The sequence below is a fragment of the Labeo rohita genome, chromosome 15, assembly GCF_022985175.1.
Source record: "Labeo rohita strain BAU-BD-2019 chromosome 15, IGBB_LRoh.1.0, whole genome shotgun sequence".
Lineage (NCBI taxonomy): Eukaryota > Metazoa > Chordata > Actinopteri > Cypriniformes > Cyprinidae > Labeo > Labeo rohita.
In genome coordinates this window covers 2,463,240-2,479,742 of record NC_066883.1, presented here as the reverse complement: position 1 = coordinate 2,479,742, position 16,503 = coordinate 2,463,240, and the positions used below count along the sequence as shown (strand labels likewise).

At 35.4% G+C, this 16,503-nt stretch overlaps 1 protein-coding gene across 1 annotated transcript; it reads left to right on the top strand.

The window, feature by feature from the left end:
- Positions 1–27: 27 nt before the first annotated feature.
- Positions 28–15,720, top strand: nmd3 (NMD3 ribosome export adaptor). Its single transcript, XM_051130086.1, has 16 exons — positions 28–168; positions 472–517; positions 665–799; positions 1,170–1,266; positions 1,353–1,433; positions 1,515–1,643; positions 1,762–1,852; positions 1,998–2,076; positions 3,663–3,759; positions 4,039–4,156; positions 6,544–6,689; positions 9,059–9,171; positions 9,258–9,330; positions 9,910–10,016; positions 14,822–14,892; positions 14,979–15,720. The coding sequence occupies exons 2-16, from the start codon at positions 474–476 to the stop codon at positions 15,110–15,112; spliced, it is 1,515 nt and encodes a 504-aa protein (XP_050986043.1). The 5' UTR covers positions 28–168; positions 472–473; the 3' UTR covers positions 15,113–15,720.
- Positions 15,721–16,503: the final 783 nt, after the last annotated feature.

Genomic DNA, 16,503 nt, shown 5'->3' with positions numbered 1-16,503 from the left:
ACATTCAGGCGTTTGTCGGGCAGCTATCGGGGTCTTGTCGTTCTGACAACGTGTCGTGGCGTCATCAGCGGGCGTCGGTCTAAGCGCAGACACATGTGCCGTCTTCATGTGATGTTCTCGACAAAATATTAATCAAATTGAATTAATTAGCGCTGATTCTCCAACACAGTGAGTATCGATGTAGTGTTTCTGTGTTAGTTAGCCGCTTATACTGACATGTTCCTCACTGTACAGCACTGCGGTAACGTTAGTACCATGGTACGGTGTTGGTGTCTGATCAGTTTACACATGCAGGGTTCCCATAATCATTCACAAATAATGATAGTTATATAAAACATAAAGCTCAAAAGATACAGGGATTCTGTTCCAAGGAAGGTTGTATTGTTTTATGGTTATGACAGTGCACTGATCCTGTTAGACTTTTTGGTTATTGATGTCATTTCACTAATCGTCTTTAATTGGTTGTTGTAGTCATGGAGTACATGCAAGCCCCGCCATCAAGCAGCCAAGGCAATATGTGAGTATTACATGTGTCATTCTCATGATTATTATGTCATTGTGATATTGACAGCTCGTAATAGTGTTTTTAAGTGTTCTGCTCCATTACATTCTGTATAGTTTGGATTTTTTATGAATAACTTTTTGCTTTTCTCTGGGTTTGCAGCCTTTGCTGTACATGTGGCGTACCCATTCCTCCAAACCCAGCCAACATGTGTGTCTCCTGCTTAAGGACTCAAGTGGACATCTCAGAAGGAATTCCCAAGCAAGTGTCCGTCCACTTCTGCAGGCAGTGTGAACGGTACGGTCTGTCATTATAAATGACCTAAAGCACAAGAAAATAACTATGAACTATGATGACATTTACGTTCACATGATAATTGGAGTTAGGGTCGGAACACAGCTGAGAGAAACATTACAAGAAATGAAATCCCAAACTTTGAAGTGATTTGAGGAGCATATAATGGCAGAATTTTTCGTGGTGTATTCTGGTCGTTTTGACCTGGAGAGAATTTCCTTTTTGAAAATCTTGAAAAAAAAATTGCTGCTAAATTTCCTGTCCTGTTACTGCCAAATATGGAAATGAAATCAGTCTTTTTTTGTCAGCTTGTTTTCTTTCATCAATGTTAGGTTGATTATGTCTAGATAAAGGTTTTCTTGTGTTTCTGTAGGTACCTGCAGCCTCCGGGCACGTGGGTCCAGTGCGCTCTGGAGTCTCGGGAGCTTCTGGCTCTGTGCCTTAAGAAACTTAAGTCCTCCATGGCAAAGGTTGGTAACTCGCAGAATCATCATCATATTGAGGAAAGTTGCAGTTGATGCTGACTTCACGTTGTGTTTCTTTTATTACCATCAAGGTGAGACTTATTGATGCTGGCTTCTTATGGACCGAACCCCATTCTAAAAGAATCAAGATAAAGCTGACCATCCAGAAGGAGGTAATATAGGAGATCTAGAGTTTGAGACGAATCCTGGTTTACAGTCAGAGCTGTGTTTCAGTGAGACTGATGTGTCTGCAGGTCATGAATGGAGCCATTCTGCAGCAGGTGTTTGTGGTGGAGTTTGTCATTCAGGCTCAGATGTGTGAGGACTGCCATCGGGTGGAGGCCAAAGACTTCTGGAAAGCAGTCGTGCAAGTCAGACAGAAGGTACATGAAGTGTCTTTAATTTTTTTGTGCCTACTACTGTTGTTTTGAGACATTGTCATTTATATTTACCTTCTGTTTTTATTACTTAAAATATAGTTTTTCTATTGTTTTTGTCCAGACAGTCCACAAAAAGACATTTTACTACTTGGAGCAGCTGATTTTGAAGCACAAGCTGCATCAGAACACAGTGCGCATCAAAGAGATTCATGGTATTTTTTTTTTTTCGCATCATCCTCCTCTTCAGTGTTTATCTGATGCTGTATTTTTGAGCTTTTGTGCAGCTCATAGTCTGACCCATCATCTGTCCATCTATATTGTTCTTCCTTTTTAATATTTATGTTTGTGTGTTCTCAGAGGGCATTGATTTTTACTACGCCTCTAAGCAGCATGCCCAGAAGATGGTGGATTTCTTGCAGTGTACAGTTCCCTGCAGGTTAGAAATTCATTTACAATGAATGTTCAAAATGTCTTGTGTTTTTTTTTTTTTTTTTTTTTTTTTGTGCATATGTACTGTTGGACTGAACTCAAAAAAATTTTTTTCAGAGGTAAATCATAACAATTCATTTTTTTAACTATAATTCTAGTGTAATTTATGAGATTTGTTGTATTTTGAATCCAATTTTTCTTTGTAAAAAGCAAAAAGTTGATCATCTGATTTCAAAGTGTCAAAGGATTCATTAGTTTGAATATATTGATTGTGCCAATCGCTATCATAACATCTTAGTTGATAATTCAGTATACTTTATTTTTACATCCCATGTTTCAGTAGTGACTGCACATTTTCGGTAGTGACAGTAATGCTTTGGTAGCGGCCACATCTCATTTCAGAACTTTAATAAATTTAAAAAAAAAATACTAAAATACAAAGAAATTGCATAACTGTACTAAAACTTTATTTTGCCCAAATATGAGTATTATGCATTCCCTTGTCACTACTGAAACAATGATGACATGTTTCAGTAGTGACAATTCTATGGGATAACACCCAAAAAACAACCGAATGTTTCGGTAGTGACAATTGTAGATACTTTTGAATGTAGCTCAGAGATGCTAATCAGCACATGGTGAGCTAGCACAGTTCTGAACAGTGGTACACGTATAAAAACTAAATGTTATAGAATAACTCCCAAAAAAGTGTGCTTAATTGCAGAAAAAAGATGTGAAAGTGACCTTCCTTAGTTACACACAGATTTTTCAGACTTTCGAACACATTTAGCTCGAAATGATGAGACCTTTCTGCTCACACCTTGTAGCTATGAGAGGGACACAGGGATATTTCCTGATCATAAATTTATGGGTTTTAGTTAATAATCAGTCTCAGCTAATAGACTAAAACATACTCTGTTTCAGTAGTGACATGAAAAATGTTTTTTTACATAAAGTTTCATAATTTACAAAGAAAATTTAAAATAAGTATTTTATTAACTTCCTTTTTAAAAGAATCAGAAAGATACTTTTAAAAACAACAATAGAAAAAAAAAATATAAAAATTATTGTAATATATCCTTTTCATAAGTTGAAATTTAGGGGTTAAGGTTTGGGACAGCCGCCTCCCAATTGAATGTACCCAATAAATGATGATTTTATATATTAAGCTTACTAATATTTTAAACATTATTGTGGGTTTCAACAGATAATAGAAGGAACTTAGTAAACATCTAAGATTTAAATACTTAAATGCTTTTTAAGTGTATTATGTATTATGTATTATTATTAAGTGTATTATTTATGTGTATTTCGGTTGTGGGACAGCAGTTTGTACCAGTTCTGCAGAATGGCCCATGTAAGCACTGAAATCTAATCGCAGTAAACACAATTTCACATGCTTTCGCTAATATGTCGAGTTTAGTGATTTGTATTCACACAGCTTTAATTCCAAACGTATCGTTTACTTCAAAATCTAACGTTCAGTTCAGTGTATCAGAAACATTAAGGGAGACGAAAAAGAGCTGATGGCTTGTATCTGATCAAACCCATATTGTTATGTACTTTTAGTGAGTTTTTATATTGTTTGTAAAGGTCGAAGACGTCTCAGCGGTTGATTTCTCACGATGTTCACTCCAATACCTACAACTACAAAAGCACCTTCTCAGTGGAGATTGTTCCTGTGTGTAAGGTAAACACCATTCATTTATTGTGAATAAACCTGGATTGATTTGCACAGCATTTCAGTTCACATTTGACTGTTTTATTGGGTTTTATTTTCTGGTTCTCTGATGAATGTAGCACAGTTATGAAGTACAGTATAATCATTAGAAATGCAAGGTGCCTTATTCTCTTCTGTAGATCAGCCCTACTTGCACACACAGATTGATTTCACATGTAATGCATAGCTTTAGAAAACAATAAAATTCCCATCTGATTCTTGATTTTATCTCTCCCTGCTGTCTCGCAGGATAACGTGGTTTGTCTGTCCCCACGTCTCGCCCAGAGTCTGGGTAACATGGGTCAGGTGTGCGTCTGCATCCGGGTCACCAGCTCTATACACCTGATTGACCCCAACACCCTGCAGAGTGAGTTACTGCACACCTACAGCTGAACTTAAACTAATTGTATTACAAAACCAGTCCCGCAAACCTTTCATAATATCATAGATGTGTTCACCTTTCAGAGCTCCAGACTAACATTTGAGGGCGGTGGCCCTTGATTTGTTTCTCCCTCTCCTGTCAGATCTGTTCTCCTCAATTTTGATCATCTGCTCAAAAGTGCCAACTTTGGTACTTTTCGAGACTGACATTTTAAAAATGTTTATTTTTAAATAATTTTTTTGTTTGTTTGTTTTTGAATGTTAAAAATGTTTAAAAACTTCACGCTCCTCACCGAGCGCTCACACAGAAGCACAAGAGGAGCATTTGAAAGCGCCATCTGTCAGCAAACCCCTAATACATCTGCACATAGACAGATCCGCTGACAGATGCGGCTTTCAAATGCTCCCGTCGTGCTTCTGTGTGAGTGCTCGGTGAGGAGTGTAAAGCGCTTATCATTGTAGCCAATTACATCTGAGCCTGTGAACACTATGGCCAATTAACGATGTTTAAAAATCGACCAACAGCGCTCAAATATGGGCGTTTTTAAAATTTCAGTACCAAAAAGTACCAAAGTTGGTACCTTTTAATAATCTACTCGTCATTCCATCCCACAATATCTGCCACAATAGTCTCATGCACAAACACATTAAATCCATCATTAACTGCCAGCAGCAGTGCATGTGCAAAATGTAGTGTTTGAGTATAATGAGTGTAAATGTTTTTTAAACAAAGAGCAGTAGCAATAAGGTTTCAGTTGAACCACTGTATTTTTTTATTTACTCAAGTTATTAAGACAAACACCAAATAATTTTATTGTCAAAGGGCCACAAGGGGGCGCAATGAGCTAAATAATGCATTGGTTTAAATTTAGTAATATATAAATCAAATATAATTTCGTAATTGCGTAAACAATTTTGAACAAAACAGCATCATGTATTTATGCATAGTTTAATACAACGAGCTGAAGTGCCGTCACACAGATTGCATTTAAAAACGTTTAAGATGCGGTGAAATGGAATAAAACCCTACAAATTCTCAAGACATGTTTTCTAAAAGTTAAACCTCTTAAGTTTACATGGCTTTCTGAACATCTCGTGAGATGCGAGTGCAACAGTCATAGTTGTTTGTCTTTTATTACATTAGTTTAATTACATTGTTTGACTGGTAAGAATTCCTGCTGTCAGTTAACGGTTTACTAGTTACCTAGTGTCCCCTATGAGGATCTATGGGTAAGGTAACTAACCTGACCAGACATTCCAGTCATTCCTTCAGTCTCTGCCTGAACTCTGTTCATTACTTTTCCTATATTTTTTAATGGACAAATAAGTAATGCTTAGTGTGCAAATATGCACTTGTGTTCAGAAGACAACAGTTCATTGCTCAGGTGGTTGTTGGGGGTTATCTTCTCTCTTCTCTATCAGCTTGTAACATGATATCCTACGGTTACTGTTGTATTGTTCTCTATAGACATGAACGTTTGTTCTTTGTTTTCTTGTGGTTGTTCAGTTTGTCTGTGTATTGTATTGTGTTTATGCTCCCATGTCTCCTGCCTTGATTTTAAGTATGGCCTATTGGTGCAGCAACATGTCTGTGTGTGCTAACATTCAGAGTTTGGATCAGTAAGATTTTTTTCTCTTTTGAAAGAAATTAACACTTTTATTTAGCAAGGTTTCCTTAAATGTATTTATTTTTTAATGCATTTTCAACATTGTTAATAATCAGAAATGTGGTAAAATTAGTTAGCAAGGTAGTTGTTAAGTTTAGGTATTGGGTGGGTTAAGGAATCTAAAACATGCTCATGCAGAATAACATTAATATGTGCTTTATAAGTGCTAATAAACAGCCAAAATGCTAGTAATACCCATGCTAAAATGAAGCTACTTAATAGTGAGGACTGATCTCCAAACAAAAGTGTTTCCATAAATGTTTTTCAGCAAATCAGCAAATTAGAGTGATTTCTCAAGGATCATGTCATTGAAAACTGGTGTAATTATGCTGAAAATTCAGCTTTGATCACAGCAATAAATTATTTTTATACAATATATTCACACAGTGAACTTTTATTTTAAATATTATTAATATTGCACTTTTTTACTGTATTTTTGATCAAATAAATGCAGACTTGAGCAGAAGAGACTTTCAAAAACGTTTTTAAGAAATCTTCATGAGCCTAAAGAGTTTAAGTGCAGTGTAATTATAGCGAATCTAGTCTGGCGAGACCAAATACATAATACTGTTATTTCCATTTACATGCTTATTAATTAACGTTTGCTGAAATATGTTTTTTAAAAGACAGACTGCTGTTAGCCATAAGGCCCAGGTCTTTAGATGATGGAGTAGCATAATGTTTTATTTGTTGTGTTTGATTTCAGTTGCTGAGGTGGATGGAAACACATACTGGCGTCACCCGTTCAACAGTCTGTGTAGCCCGCGTCAGCTAGAGGAGTTCATCGTCATGGACATTGACATTATCAGAGATCAGCGGTTGGGAGCCGGCGCTGGTCTCAAATCCAATAAGGTAAGAGATGTCAAGTGTGAGAAATCACAGTGAAAAGCTTCTACATACAACAATAAACAAGAAGTTATAAAACACAGAACTGTTCCTACAGTGCACAAACCAAAAAAAACTCACATGGTTTGCTTGCAGATTTAGTCAAAGCAAACAACTTTGTGAAAGAAAACAGATGGGATGTGTTGTACTTTCATTTTAGCAGAATATCTCAAAAGAGGTCTCTAAACTTCAGCTTTTGCTGGTGTTTTCAGCTCAGCTGTGCTTTTTCCAGAAGGTTGAGATGGTTGCCAGGTAAACCGTTTGGCAGAAAATGATCGATTTAAAGGGGTCATCGGATGCAAAGTTCAGGTTCACACATTGTTTGAACATAAATATGTGTTGACAGTGTGTGTACACAACCACCCTATAATGATAAAAATCCACCCAGTGGTTTTTAACACCAGGGGTCACTGTATACCATGCGGGTAAATTTTACCCACGCACATGAGTAGTGTTTTGATATGACTAAAGAACATTTTATTTCACTGTATTATGCCACTGTCTTCATAAAGAAGTGTCTAGAGTCATAAAAAAAATGATTGTCTAGTTATATATTTATGTCCTATGTTCAAGGCTTTTTATGCAAGCTACAGTCAGTTTTCATAACAGTCATTATAAGCTAAACCAGCCTGCACTGACAGAGAATTAAAAGGAAGTAACTACATATTTGGATGGTGTCATATTATAATTAGTTGACAATTCATATTATTTATTATATTATTTAAAATAGCCTATAGACAATAATGTGTAATAATAGCCTAATTCACCACACTGCATAGGATGATCCGATGACAACTTCAAGCGCACAGCTTCATCTAATGAATTATTAATTTGTTTAGTTGTATCATTTGTAATTTGAATAAGAGAACAACATCCGAGGACGCATACTTACCATCAGACTCCACTCATGGTAGTGGCAGGTAATGAGAGAGCGAAAATACAGGCATTAAATATAAAAATAAATATATAAATGTATTTAAATTTGACCCGTGCTGGCGCTTTTAGGTAGAAATGCCACGTTTTTCGATCTGGTTTAATCTAAACACTTTTTAACACCAGGGGATTTTAAATTACACAATTTTAGTAAAAGTCAATGACTGGGAGACTTCAGTGGATCACTCAGTGCATCACTTTTGTTTGTGAAAGGAATGCACTTCCTGATCTCAACAAATGATCTATGTTCTTGCGAATTATTCATGATCCAGCTTCACTTGCAGCAGAAGTGAGTATAAGGGTATTTTTCAATGAATCTTTGCGGTCGCCTTTCCTAATAACGAGCTAGTTTCATGGCTAAATGTGGCTAAAGTAAACGGGCTCGTCACTCCACAGAGAGAAGAGAGGGGCGGGGCGAGCAGAGCTCATTAACATTTAAAGCAACATCGACCAGAACAGGATGATTTTTGCATGTATATTATAGACTTTTCATTAAGACCCTAAAGAATCATATCAACGTGTGAAAAATGGTCGTTCGATGAGCTCTTTAAGAGAATAGCTCTAACTGGGGGATTTAAGCTCTTGGCATTTGACAAACGAAACCATGAAAATTTTTTTTGCCAAAATTGCCAAATTTAAATGAAATGCTCTCAGGAAAAATAAGCAGCGAGTAAGTATTGCAGACTATTATAATAAATCAAGAGAAATTGAAATTGTTATAATTAAAATATAAATTATCATGATGATGTTTAGTCAAAGTCCACTCACTGTATTCTGGTTGTGGAAGTATTTCATGAAGCATGAAGTAATGTTTTTGCACAGTAATTTTGAATTTTTGAATAGAAGTTTGGGAGGGAGGGTCCCTTTTATTCTTTCTAGAGTGTAAAAGCATTGTTTTTAAATGCTGGTAGCTGCTTAATAATGTTTATTTAGTTCCAACTCAAAGACTTGGCGGTTTTCACAGTTCTTCTTTAAATGATTAGTCAGCTAGACTAATCTGTTCAGGATACTCTCTATCATTAGGCATCATGTTCCTCATAACCCAATCAGATGCATTTTGTGTGGATGCGTCTCTTTAAACTTTCCATGTCTAAGAGACACTCCAGTGTATAAAAGGCACAGCTTAGGCTCATCTAAACACGGAATGATGTGCTTCAGTGTAACCTGAGCGCTTGGATTATCTCTGGATTGTCTTACACGTGTCGTCACATCAAGAGGAAACAGAAGCTATTATAATCGATAAAGCAGTCTACACTGAATGTGTTTCGTAGTGCAGAATCATCAGCAGTAAACCTACACCCTGATCTGTTTATGTACTACACAGTTACAGGACAAATGCGTTTGGTGCATCATTTGATTGTACTTTTGCAAATTCAGTGACGTTTGCGTGTCTGTGTTTGCAGCACACGTTGGCTGAGGTTTGGGTTCAGAAGACGTCAGAGATGGACTCTAATCATCAGTATCACTGCAGAACTTTTCTGGGTCACCTGCTGAACATCGGAGATCTGGTGCTGGGGTCAGTTCACGTGCATCACATCACTTCTGAGAATGCAGAAAACATGCTAATACATTATGTGTAACGTGTTTTTGTTTTTACCTCAGCTTTGATTTTGCCAATGCTAATATCAATGATGAGTTCCTCAATAAGATGAACCCTCATCATGTTCCTGATGTGGTAAGACATTCCCACACTACATCAAAATAACTCTTATGCATGTAAGTGATGATAGGCCAGTACAAACACAGTGGCCCCAAAAAGTGTTTAGACACTTAAAGAGCTCATCACTTTCAGAGGCAGTTTTGCAGTGCCTTTTGTAATTTTATGCTTAGTTTTCCTTTTTAATGTCTGCTACTGTTTAAAGGTTTGCAGTCAGAAATTTATACTTTAATTCATCAAAGATGCATTGAATTGATCAAAAGTGTCAGTAAAGACATTTAAATTGTTACTAAAAAAATCTTTCAAATAAGTATTATTTCTTTGAACTTGAATCCTGAAAAATGTAGAAGACTGGAGTAAGGATGCTAAAAATTCAGCTTTGTCATCACAGAAAAAAATACATTTTTAAATGTTACAGTAGAAAACATGTCTTTAAAATATTTCATAGTATTACTGTTTTACAGTATTTCTGATCAAATAAATGCAGCCTTGATGAGTAGAAGAGATTTATTTTTTTTTTTTAAGTTGCTAGCTACAGGAATATGTTGAACTTTAATAATAATTGTGATAGTGGTAACGTGTGCTGCTGGTGTTCAGGTGCTGATAAAGAAGAGTTATGACCGCATGAAGAGGATGAAGAACAGAGTGTGGAAGCTGAGAGAGCTGGACAGAGAGAGAGACGCTACTGACACCGATGATGAGAGGTGAGTGAGAGGAGATGGAAAAAGCTTGATGAGAATTACTCACATTTACCACCTAAAATGCAGTGCAGAAACCCAACTCAGACATTGGCTGTTAAACACTGACGAGCAAACGTGTTTTGTGAAAATTGCTCATGGTTGCTGAGCCATTAAATGCACTTGGTCAAAATGGACTTTGAGGTATTAATGTGATGAGTTAGTTACATGTAACTATATGATATATATAAACACCAAGAAAAACAGCTGCTTCATCAAAAGATAATGCGTAATTTGTTTTTTACGTCATTAAAAATATTGGTAGCAATTCACTATAAGATTAATTTGTTAACATTGGTCAGCTACATTAGTTAACAATGAACAGTGCTTCTACAGCTTTTATTTATCTCGGTTCATCTTAATTTTGACATTTTGTAATAAATATTTATAATCAATCTGTTAACTGTGATACACTGTGAACTAACATAAACGATAAACAATTGGATTTTTATTCACTGTTATTGATGAAGATTAATAAATGCTGTAAAAACAGCTTGTTCATTGAGCTCATTTACATGTGCGCCAGTATCCTGATAACTCCCATAAAATCTGACTAAAATAACCTGATGGCTTTGTTTACATGGAAACCAGAAACCCTGCAATGCAAGTAAACCATCCAAACTTTATTAAAATCTATTTAAACAAACAAAGAAAAAACAAACTGCTTATTCCATGGTAATGACATCAAAACATAATTTTGCATCTGAATTACACTTGTGATGTGAGCTGTGATGTTAAAGCATTAAAAACCCTAGAATATTCCAGGCATTAGGCCTGTATTTATATTTAAGGTTGGTGTGGGCTATAAACAATATCATATCAAGGCTGCAATAAATTTTGTCGGTGATGATGATAAGCTCTGGACATTTTTACTCTATATGGATTGACAGCTGATCACACCGCAGAAATAATGGCGACAGCAGCAGCTGATAAGTCTGCATGTGGTGTGTGTCTCTGCGGATGAATGGTGCGGTTTCATCTGATAAACACAAACTCAAACACACGTGATGCTCGCAGTGTTTCAGCAGCTCTGTCTAAATATATGAGCGCATGAACTTCGTCTCAGAGCTGCTCTGACAGTCACTTCAGCAGCTTTACAGCGTTTATTAAAAACTCATGTCAAACACACTGAAACTCACTTAATATACTAAAACTATATTTTTTGTACTTCTTAAAACAATCGTAAGATCAGCTAAGTGTACTCAACTGTGCTATTTTGGGTTAGAATAAAATGCTTTTAACATGTTTTCTCTGTATTAAAAATGTATTTACTTACCACTTGTAGTACATTAAAAAAGTTTGAAAAGTTTGAAAAGTTAAGAAGTTTCAAAAGTTTAAATAGTTTAAGAAGTTTTAAGTTTGGATGGTTTTCAGTCTGAAATATTTAGAAGTTTGAAAGTTTGAATGTAGTCTGTCAGATAGATAGATAGATAGACAGATAGATAGAATTGGTCAGATTATCAATCGACAGAAAGATGCATGGGGGGTTAGCAATGACTAGCATGATTAGCAAAGTTGCTAGCATGTTTCTAACATGACTAGCATGTCGTTAGCATATTTCTAACATGATTAGCATGTTGCTAGCATGTTTCTAACATGATTAATGTCGGTAGCATGTCTCTAGCATGTTTCTAGCATGATTAGCATGATTAAAAGTTGCTAACATGTTTCTAGCATGACTTAAGATGTCGCTAAAGATGTTTCTAACATGATTAGCATGTCGCTAGCATGTTTCTAACATGATTAGCAAAGTTGCTAGCATGTTTCTAACATGATCAGCATGTCATAGCATGTTTCTAACATGACTTGTCTGTTTCTAACATGATCAGCATGTCGCTAAGCATGTTTCTAGCATGATTAGCATGTCGCTAGCATGTTTCTAGCATGATTAGCATGTGGCTAACATGTTTCTAACATGATTAGCAAAGTTGCTAGCATTTTTCTAACATGATTAGCATGTCGCTAGCATGTATCTAGCATGACTAGCATGTCACTAGCATGTTTCTAGCATGACTAGCATGTCACTAGCATGTTTCTAGCATGACTAGCATGTTTTAAGATGTTTCTAGCATGTGATAGAATGATTAGCAAATGTTTCTATGTTTTTAGATGATTAGCAAAGATGATTGTTTCTAAAGATGACTAGCATGTCGCTAACATGTTTCTAGCATGATTAGCATGTCACTAGCATGTTTCTAGCATGATTAGCATGTCGCTAGCATGTTGTTTCTAGCATGATTAGCATGTCACTAGCATGTTTCTAGCATGATTAGCATGTGCTAGCATGTTTCTAGCATGATTTCTAGCAGATGTTTCTAAGCATGTGTTGCTAGATGTTTCTAAAGATGATTAGCATGTCGCTAAGATGTTTCTAAAGATGATTAGCATGTCACTAAGATGTTTCTAGCATGATTAGCATGATGTCACTAAGATGTTTCTAGCATGATTAGCATGTTGCTAGCATGTTTCTAGCATGATTAGCATGTCACTAGCATGTTTCTAAAGATGATTAGCATGTCGCTAAAGATGTTTCTAAGATGATTAGCATGTCGCTAAGATGTTTCTAAGATGATTAGCATGTCGCTAAGATGTTTCTAACATGATTAGCATGTCGCTAGCATGTTTCTAGCATGATTAGCATGTTGCTAGCATGTTTCTAGCATGATTAGCATGTCACTAGCATGTTTCTAGCATGATTAGCATGTCGCTAAGATGTTTCTAGCATGATTAGCATGTCGCTAGCATGTTTCTAAGATGATAGCATGTTGCTAGATGTTTCTAGCAGATGATTAGCAAGTGTCGCTAGCATGTTTCTAGATGATTAGCATGTCGCTAGATGTTTCTAAAGATGATTAGCATGTTGCTAGCATGTTTCTAGCATGATTAGATAGATGTTTCTAGCATGATTAGCATGTTTCTATGTTTCTAGCATGATTAGCATGTTGCTAGATGTTTCTAGCATGATTAGATGTTGATAGATGTTTCTAGCATGATTAGCATGTTGATAGATGTTTCTAGCATGATTAGATAGATGTTGCTAGCATGTTTAGCATGATTAGCATTGCTAAGATGTTTCAGATAGATGATAGAGCATGTCGCTAGCAGATGTTTCTAGATGATTAGATGTCGATAGATGTTTCTAGATGATTATAGATGTCAGATAGATGTTTCTAGATGATTAGATGTCGCTAGATGATTCTAAGATGATTAGATGATAGATGTTTCTAGATGATAGCATGATTAGATGATAGATATGATTCTAGATGATTAGATGTTGCTAGATGTTTCTAACATGATTATATAGATGTCGTTATGATGATACTCTAGCATGATGATATATGTTTGATGCATAGCATGATTCTAGCATGATTAGATAGATGTCAGATAGATGATTTTTAGCATGATTAGATAGATATAGACTAGATGTTTCTAGATGATAGATGATAGATAGATAGATGTTTCTAGATAGATAAGATAGACAGATAGAAAGATAGATAGATAGGGTTAGATAGATAGATAGATAGATAGATAGATAGATAGATAGATAGATAGATAGATAGATAGATAGATAGATAGATAGATAGATAGATAGATAGATAGATAGATAGATAGATAGATAGATAGATAGATAGATAGATAGATAGATAGATAGATAGATAGATAGATAGATAGATAGATAGATAGATAGATAGATAGATAGATAGATAGATAGATAGATAGATAGATAGATAGATAGATAGATAGATAGATAGATAGATAGAGTTAGATAGATAGATAGATAGATAGATAGATAGATAGATAGATAGATAGATAGATAGATAGATGAGTTTGAATGAGTTTGAATGGATTAGAAATACAGTACATAGAAGGAAGTTTGATTGAGTCTCAAAGGATTCTGGGGATTTTGACAGTTGGGATTTGAAAAGTGCTGGCTCATTTGAACATTCCGTCAATGTAAGTCTATGGGATTTTTCCCAAATTTAATCGCCATTTTTAGGAAAATCGTAAGTCCGATCAGTTAGAAAAGATATAGCAACTAACTTCAGATCAGTCTGAAGATCTGGGCTGAGTTTGGAGTTTGTAGAGTTAAAGCCCTTAGGACTCAGAGTTAGAGTTGATAATTTTAGTCTCAGTTTTTTTTTTTTTTTAATAATTTACCACACCTGCTGTCTTATTGAGAATAATTGGGTTAAAAACAAGAACGTGCATGTAAACACACTCACTCTTAGGTAATGTTAGCTTATTCATTAACTAATATTGACATATAAAACCTTACTGTAAAGTGTTACGTAAGTCTTTGTTCTGTTGCATTTCTGATTTGAATTTTTTTTTTTTTTGGTCTCTTTTGAATATTTTGACTTTTTGATTATTTACATTACATTTTGTCATTTAGCGGGCACTTTTATCCAAAGCAACTTACAAATGAGGATAATGGAAGTGATCAAAATCAACAAAAGAGCAATGATATGCAAGTGCTATGACAAGTTACATAAAATGGCATATAGCATTATTAATTAGCTTTAATATTTTAATTAACATTTTCATGAACTAGTTCAGTATGTAAAGTGTTCAAAACAAATTATTTTTGTTGTTTTGAAATGATCAAGAAATCATGAAATTTAACTGGTATTGGAACAGACTACTGAAATTCTAAACAAGTTTACATATTTGTATACTTTTAGTAAACATCAACTGTGTTTCAGAATGCAGAAAAATCATGATTATTATCACCTGTTTGATAATGATCTTTTTTTTTTTTTCCTCCCTCATAGACAATACAATGAATTCCTGGAGGACCTGGAGGAAGATGAGATGCTGAGGAAGAACGTCAACATCTTCAGAGGTGAAGAAAAGCACCACCACTGACAGTGCATCTCTTAAATTCATATTCTCACTGTACTCATATCAGAATCATTTTCCCCTGTACAGATGTTTCAAAGATCCCTGTGGAAAGTGACACGGATGATGATGGCGCTCCTAGGATCTCTCTAGCAGAAATGTTGGAGGATCTGAGCCTGGATGATGCCACAGGTGGAGAAGGAGCTGATATGATGACTGATTAATGAACAACACCACAGATCAGGGCAGGCGTTAGACATTTGTAAAGGATAAAATGAACACTGTCATGTTCATTACTCTGTCTTTAAGAGAATTGCATTTTCTAATATGTTGGTGCAGTGATGCAGCACTACAAGAAATAAAATATTTAAACCCTGTCTCTATACGACAGGTGGTTGAAAAATAAGAGGGATGGGTGACCCGAAAATGAAAATGCTGTCATTTACTCATCTTCACGTCATTAATAACCTAATGACTTCCTTTGTTCTGCTGAATAGAAAATGAGATGTTTAATGAACATCTAGTTGGTTGAATTTTGAAAAATTAGAATAAATAATTGCAGACTTACTTATGGATCATGCATAGATCATTGTTTGGAAGTGTAGTCTGTTGGTCACCTTCTCAAAAAGGACAGCATGAATTTCATACCGATTTGCATCAAATTTGGACTGGTAGTTTCTACAGATATGGTCTGCATTTTTGCTGCTTCTTGGTAGGAATGTAAAGCCCACCCAACAACAGTTTCAGTGGTGTGGTTTTGAAGGTTTCTTGAGCATTCTGCCTTTTCTGTGCACAACCATATGTAACACTTCTATAAAAATTGAGAAGATCAGCTTTGTTTGGATGTTCTCTTGTTTTACCATTATCTGGTATGTCAACAACAATGCTACACCTGCTACACCTTTAAGCCTCTCACGTTTTGTCAGTCTTTGTCTAAAACTGCTCTTGATCCAAAATTAGTTTAAAAAGCAGGCAAAGATATTTAATTCTTTCAACAACGGTATTGAATGTGACCCGTTTTCATGGTCTCTATGTGAGTTTCATTGCCTGTTGAGGAACTGTCAGATATTTTTTTTCCCCACTTCTCAAATGATACAGCTCCAGTAGTGATGTTAACATTCGACCTCAAAGCTTGGGTCGAAAAAGGTTTCCCAAAGTTTCCCAAAGGTTTTTTTTCACCATCAGCAAAAACAGCAATGCAAAAAAAAAAAAAACTTGCATACTAAATTATGAAAAAAACCAAATGCGAGATAAAATAACAGATTTACTGAACATGACAAATAAATGAACGCAAATTATAGCTTGACCTCCTTAAGTGCCTTAACAACATTAGAGATCATTGTGATTCCTCACATTGCTTCATCAAAATAACAAAGGAAAAAAAATGACAGTCTGATCCAACTTGCATGAATTTCATTAAAGCAACTCATTAACGGCTCTTTTACACCTGTAGATCAATTGCTTTGCTCTGAAGCAGGTATTAAAATTATCAAACAGGCATTTTTTGGTAACTTATGTTAATATATTTATAATTTATAATTTCAAACAGGAGTCCAGGATTCCTTGGGAAAACATTTTTTAAATGCACCTACTATGAAGAAGAGCAATAAAATGG

What these genes read in the sequence shown, in the direction of transcription:
- nmd3 (XM_051130086.1), top strand. Translation starts at nt 474, where the DNA reads ATGGAGTACATGCAAGCCCCGCCATCAAGCAGCCAAGGCAATAT. An exon ending in TTCTGCAGGCAGTGTGAACG is followed by an intron (nt 800 to 1,169) that starts GTACGGTCTGTC and finishes GTGTTTCTGTAG; the next exon opens with GTACCTGCAGCCTCCGGGCA. An exon ending in AGATTGTTCCTGTGTGTAAG is followed by an intron (nt 3,760 to 4,038) that starts GTAAACACCATT and finishes GCTGTCTCGCAG; the next exon opens with GATAACGTGGTTTGTCTGTC.